This window comes from Sinocyclocheilus rhinocerous, unplaced genomic scaffold, assembly GCF_001515625.1.
Source record: "Sinocyclocheilus rhinocerous isolate Xijiao unplaced genomic scaffold, SAMN03320098_v1.1 scaffold1214, whole genome shotgun sequence".
NCBI classification, from domain to species: Eukaryota; Metazoa; Chordata; class Actinopteri; order Cypriniformes; family Cyprinidae; genus Sinocyclocheilus; species Sinocyclocheilus rhinocerous.
The window spans coordinates 713,601-720,605 of NW_015627891.1; the positions used below are offsets into that span (position 1 = coordinate 713,601).

General features: G+C 35.8%; 1 protein-coding gene across 1 annotated transcript in view; it reads right to left on the minus strand.

Moving 5' to 3' along the window:
* eys (eyes shut homolog) overlaps positions 1 to 7,005 on the minus strand; it is a 213,990-nt gene that overhangs the window by 69,032 nt on the left and 137,953 nt on the right. Inside the window, exon 30 of the mRNA XM_016548212.1 lies at positions 5,757 to 5,982. Within this exon, the coding sequence (XP_016403698.1) occupies positions 5,757 to 5,982 (226 nt within the window). The remainder of the gene's footprint in view (positions 1 to 5,756; positions 5,983 to 7,005) is intronic.

Sequence of the window (7,005 nt, forward strand, 5' to 3'; positions counted from 1 at the left end):
AACGAGTTGGTGTTTTTTCAATGTATGCTTCAGACACGGGTCACGACGAGGGGTTCCCCATAGCGACCCCTAGAGGATGCAGTTCGAAGTTCCCATGAAAGGGAACTCAGATTTATAAGCCTCATAAGTCATGTTAATGAGATACAGATTGAGCAGACTGAAACCATGATGAATAATTCAATGCTAGTTATGCAAATAAATTAATGATCATTTTCCTTTATTGTCATCTGATTTATGCCCTGTCTGTGTTCCACGTTACTCATCGGCCCATACATATACATGTGCAAGAATTCACAGAAACTTGTCAGATTGCCTGACATCAACAGACTGAAAGAATGGAGACTTATCAGGAAACGAGAGGTTGTGATCTCCGATTAATGAGGATGAATGCGGGGCGACTACAGAGCGTCTACCTTCTCCCTCCCCTGGTGTTCCAGGCAGGTTTACCAGTGTTGATGATGGAAAATTACCCCTCTGAGACTGAGCCATTTATTAATTTGAGATGCTTGTTTGGACTGATATAAGGCTTTCACGCAGTCTGTGAATGCTGCCGGGAGACAAACACTCACCTCATTAGCAATTAACTCCAGATCCCTTTTTGAAATCTGCATTTTAGCCACTAACTTCTCCACGTGCTTGCCGCAGTCTGCTCTCGCTGGTTCTTTAACATTCAAATCATTGAAAACCAGTCAATAGGGACAGGTGACTGCGAGCTCATTCAGTGGTTATTATCGACAGAGAGAGCTATGAAAGACACACTACAGGAAATCTCGAACATAAAACTCTTATTGGATAAAATAAGTCTGCAAACACTTTGAAGGTGTAGTTATTGCATGTTTGTGAAATGCTGACTCTGCTGGACTGCTGCCAGTTGTGCTGATGAACACTTTTATGGGATGTATAAATATAGAGCTCTGTAAAGGGAAGAACAAGAGAGAGTGTGGAAAAGATCAGCGTTTTCCTTATGGCCATTCAAAAATAGTGTTGTTTAATGAATGAATGGTAAGCTCATCCATTAAAACTGTAGAAGCAAGGAAAGTACTTATGAAATATATACAAATGCAAGACTAACGTTGCACTTATGCACCATTTTCTAACATACTGTAATCAGCTGCTTCTTTTACACTTAAATAACTTTAATTATATTCAAACATTATTAGAGACTTTTGCTATTGTATATTTTGGAACATAACTCACCTGTACCACTTGTGCTAAAGACACCTCAAAATGTGAGGCCTTTTGAAAAGAAGTGTGCTTTAACTTTTCTATGCGATCGTGATTTGTTACCTGGCAGACTATAAAATATGAAAAAACGACTTAGACTAACAATGGAGAACCTAAATGTATCCAGTAGTAAGAAAACACCTAGCAACCACCCAGAAACCCTATCTGGAAAAAAAAACCCTGGGGGGTACAAAACCTGTCACTGGGGCAGTACCGTTTTAAAAGGTGCTTTTGAAAGGGTATCATTTAGGTAGTAATATGCACACTTTAGGTACGAATATTCGTACCTGGAGTGTACATATTAGTACCTAAATGGTATATATCACTACCACCCCAGGGACAACCCAGTGTACCTTTTTTTTTGTGTACCAATAAAACCAACCAATAAAACAGGCTACAAAATGGGTAAAAAAGGACTTGTAAGGCTGATGATACACGGGGCAACTTTTTTTGAGCAATGTTGCTTGGGCACTTTCCCATTGAGAATGGGTAACAAATTTCTATCTGGATACTTTAGATCGGTCGTGGGCCCTATGTCTCACCTGGTTGCCCGATTGCTATGCAAATAAATTAATGATCATTTTCCTTTATTGTCATCTGATTTATGCCCTGTCTGTGTTCCACGTTACTCATCGGCCCATACATATACATGTGCAAGAATTCACAGAAACTTGTCAGATTGCCTGACATCAACATGCAAAGACAGATCACACGAAGCAAGCACATCTGAAGTTCATTTGATATAGGAACTTGATTAAAATATATATATATTTCACTTTCACACTCAACATAATGAGTTTTATCACAAAATCAGAAAGTTATCTTTTAATCTTCCAAACATGATGGACACACAGATGAACTCCCAATTTTGTCACATTTTTTATGCTTTACCAAACTGTTGCATCAACTATTTGTCCAATTGTTGCATATGAAGCCACACATCCAAACCAGCATGACCCGACTGCCACTGACTGATTTGTAGATATCAAAGCGGAATATTTCAAACTCCTTTGTCTTTTGTTTCTATCTGAAATAGATTCAGTACGCTGGGAATGCAGAGGAGCAGGAGGAGGAGAGGACAGCAGAGAGAGCAGAGGTATCATGCAAGTTCCTGGCTAATCTATTTATAGCTGCACCTAGGGCAAAAGATGTTTTTAGAGAGTGACCTATATAGACATATCGATGAGACTTTGTTGGTCCATTTAAAAGTTACAGTATATGTTCTTTGTTGAATAATATTTAAAATAAAAAGATTGCATAGACAAATTATTTTAAAATGATTATATTCTAAGACCAATGTTTGACTGTGGGGCAATGAAATGTAAAAAACTGCAAAATAAAAACTGCATCAAGCATTCAAGACTTTGTCTGCTTATTAGTTGCGGTCTAGTATCCTGCTCTCATTTTTACATTATTTGACCAATATTTTGAGTTATTGTAGGAGACGTCAACATACAGACAACAAAGGAAAGGATGAATACCAGGACTGTGTATCACTTAGAACTGAATTGAGAATGCCTTTTAAATTCAAATTGAATTCATGAATTTAAACTGAGGTAGCAAACATAGAGAATTGCGATTGGAATTCAATAGCAATTTAACTAATTCACATTAATTCTAACTACACACAGCAATTATTGTCAAGCTAAACTGTGAATATTTACTTGATATAAATAGACAGATAAATAGATAGATTCACACTCATTAATAGAAATAGAGCCAATTCTTAAATTTGCCTAAACCTTACGGATAAAAAAGACAAGTACAGATGAAAAGCAAACAAACAAACAAAAAAAAAACCTCAAACCAAACCAAAACATCAAGTCTTAACCCAGAGATTGATAAATGTGCAATTCTTTTATCTACAATTCGACTGCATCGTATCAAGTCTGATTCACTGTTCTGTGAAAACGATCCCAGTCAGCTGTCCATCAAAAAAGTGTGTACGATCCAAAGACTAAATGGATTTCTGAGTCCAACTTGTGATGATAGATTTATCCTGCCATTTTTGAGTTAAGACTATAGCAGCTTCCTTGAGTTTTATCTTCCATAAAAAATGGCCTCAATTCCACCCTGTCTGGACAATCGCACAGCGATTACTCAGCTAGTGTACCTCTCGGGCACTTGAAGAAAATTCCCATGGATGCCCAGGCAAACCTTTAAAGCTGTCTGTAGCATTTGCCTTTCACATTGTACATTCATTGATTTCAGTAAAGTGCATGTTTGGTAAATTAACTGCACTGTTCCCCAAGGGCACTGACTTACGCACACTTTGTCTTTCTCAGTAGTGGCTGAAGAAATTAGTGCTGATGGTATGTTAGAGCAAACATTCACGCCGTCATATCCAGACACATTTCTGTGCCCTCAAGAGATCCAAATGCAGTTACTCAGTTTACTACATTTTTCATTCCGCGGAGAGGTTTAATTCCATTGCGTTGTGCCCCCCCAGGACCACCATAAAGTCTAGCTTAAATGTCAAAATCACTCTCAACATATGCCAGAAACACATTTACCTTTATTTTGGCCTATTGATTTTTTTGTGGTTCACTTTGTATAGCAGCAATCTTAGATACTGTTCTAGCAGCGCAGCATTTAAAAGACCAACTGTACAACAGAAACTCACCTGTAACTGAGAGAATGTCATCTCATTCTCACTCTTTAACGCTGTGAAATGCTGTATTTAGAAGAAAAAAAATACTTGGAAAAAGGCTACGGGCCAGCAGTTAATTTCAAATCAATTCAGAAAGAAAGCGAAAAGTCATGCTTTAGGGAAATTTAAGCACATTCATGGGTTTTCTTCTTCTAAAATGACTTGCTTAGACTTTGCTTCACCAAATTACCTTCAGTGATTTGACAAATGTAGCCTCCAGAATCCATTTATTAGTCCATTGTCAGGAAATTGGGCTAGGATGGTTCAATTTCCTAAATGATGTGGAAATGTAGTCCTCATGTTCCACACTGACATTTTGGCTCTCTACAATTCATTCATTGTTACCAATGGGCATTTTGTGTCACTGTCAATAAACATTATAAACGATAGCGCATAATTCCTAATTAGCTGTAATTTTCCAGCGAAAACTAATTGAGTTTGTTCAAACTACTGCTTCTTCAGAGAACATTAGTGGAACAAATGTGGAAAAAGCTCTTATTATCAGACATACCACAGATGGTGAGTGTTTATCTTACTAACCTTTAGGGGCTCCCAGCTCATTTTGGAACAGAGCAAAGAAAATGTAGGCTATTTGGGAAATGTTTTCGGAATACACATTTCAAGGACTTTTTGTCTGTCATTATGTTGTCTGTGGTAATGTATCTGTATGTTATTGTAGTCAATAACATACAAATTCACAAATAAGAGTGATGACAATAACTCAGCACAAGCTCAGTAGGGCTCTCTCTCTCTCTGACTGAGGAAAAGCAGCGTGATCATCTCATTTTATGAGAAATTTTCCAAAAAACAAAAACACAAAACAAAAAACTGATATTAAGAAATAAAAATAAGTTTCAAACACCTAAAAGCAGAATTTCATCAAAGCATCTAATTAAAAATAATTATAATGTAGGTTCCACTTTTGCTTTAAACACAAATTAGTCCTGACAGCTAAAATAATCTGTACCATTTAAAGGTGAAAACTATTCAGTATTATTACTTCATGTATTAAATAAAAGATTTGACTTTTATTTGATCTTGCGGGCTCCCATTTTAGATATTGTTAAATAGTATGAATTTAAAAATATAAAAAAATTCACTATTACATTTTTAAAGTGTAACAACTGTACCCAACTAACTACTGTAAAGTGAATGAAACACTCTTTATTAAAAAGATTTTGTGAAAGAAAGTTTGTGAAACAGACTGTGAAACATAAAAGAAGATATTTTGAGAAATGTCCATACAACAGAATTCAATTAATTTAGTTAAAAAGATTCCTCAAAATATGTTCTTTTGTGTTCTGCAAAAGAAAGAAAGTCATTCGGGTTTGGAACAACATGAGGTGAATAAATGATGACAGAATTTGTACTTTTGGGTGAACTAAATGTGTTTGTTTCAATATACTATATACATTTCTATATAAATAACATACCGTGTTTTACTCAAAGATTGACAAGCTGTTCATAAATAATATTTATGATATGTCTCTTAAGCAGTGTCAATAATCTCCTAGGTTTACAAAGACAAGCAGATAATAAAGCTGATCAATCAAAACAAACCACACAAGCTTATTGATTGTTTTCAATTGTTCATGATGTATTTCATTTACCCAATCCTTTTGCCAATAATATTAAAAGCCAGCACAGTGGAAGTCAACCTCATAATGTTTAAATGCAAAAACAGTTTGCTTCCTTGCTCTGTTATGAACGCAGAGAATTTGCATGCTCTTCATGAGGAATTGACTGTGACTCAAAGACATTTCAGATTCAAAACCAAAAATTATTAATGTAAGACTATTATGTGGATTTTATGAGGCTGCTAAAAATATTCAAAAGTATTACAAAACTAGAAAATATTGCATATGTGGTTTTTAGTACCAACCTGTCGACTGCTCAGTGTTTTGCAAGTTCTCCACAGGTGCTAAAGTGGGTTGTAACTCTGGGTTGGGGTTGATGGTTCTCCACGACACAACTGAGATGGGAGGAACAGACGATGTGTCGGTCTTCACAGGGACACAGCTGACATTGTTGATGCCATCCTTACAGGAAAACCTATCAGGGCATGACTGGATCAAGCAGTCATCATAATTATATTCACAGTTTTTTCCCTGAAACACAAAATACAGACTTTTCTCACAACAAAAATATTTTTCTCTAAGTGTTTTTGAAATGCCTGCTGGGATATGGTTTGATGCTATATTCAACCATATTGTCAGTACAATAATAAGGAAGTCAGGGTTTCTGAAATAATTGCACTAGTATGTGGCATTATGGTGAGGAAGTACAAAGTTTGATGCAATATGCTGAAATAAGTGTAGTGTACACAACTAAAGGCTGAGGACATTAGAATTCAAGCATGGTGCAAAACTAACATTGGGTCAAATATGAGTGTAAATTACAGTAAGCCCTGCAGGAGCAACTATGCTTTGCTGTACCGGCACCTACTGTATGTAGGCATATACTGTATGTGCGAGTGGCAATTGCTTTAAGACTTCATGAGCGATGATATTTTTTTCATATGTGAAATTATCTGTAGTATGTATAACAACTAGTGCATTTTTAGATTTTAGGTGTTGATGTGAACATATTCATAAAATTGAGTGGATGTACAGCCTCATTTATGTTGTGAAGCAAACATTAAAACTGCTCTCTCTCTCTCTCTCTCTCTCTCTCTCTCATTTTTCTTACCATTTCCTATTTTTTTTGAGAGAAGTCTTTGATTTACTAAAAGATACAGCAATTGTCTTGGACTTTTGACAACTTGAGGTGTGGATGCAGCATCATGCGTCATAGAAAACTTCAGATGCCACTGTAAAAACCCAATATTCACAGTTATTCCTGGCCAATTTTTCATTAGTAAATAATAAAAGTTAATAAAATAAATAATTATTTTTTAAATAATATATTTTAACTCCAAATATCAACGTTACCAATATAAATGAGTAGCATTCAACTGGTCATGTGGTGAAATTTGTAACACACACACACACACACACACACACACACACACACACAACCAGTCAAAAGTTTGGGATAAGAACGATTTTTAATGTTTTTTACAGGAGTATCTTATGCTCATCAAGGCTGCATTTATTTGATCAAAAATACAGGAAAAAATGTAATATTGATTG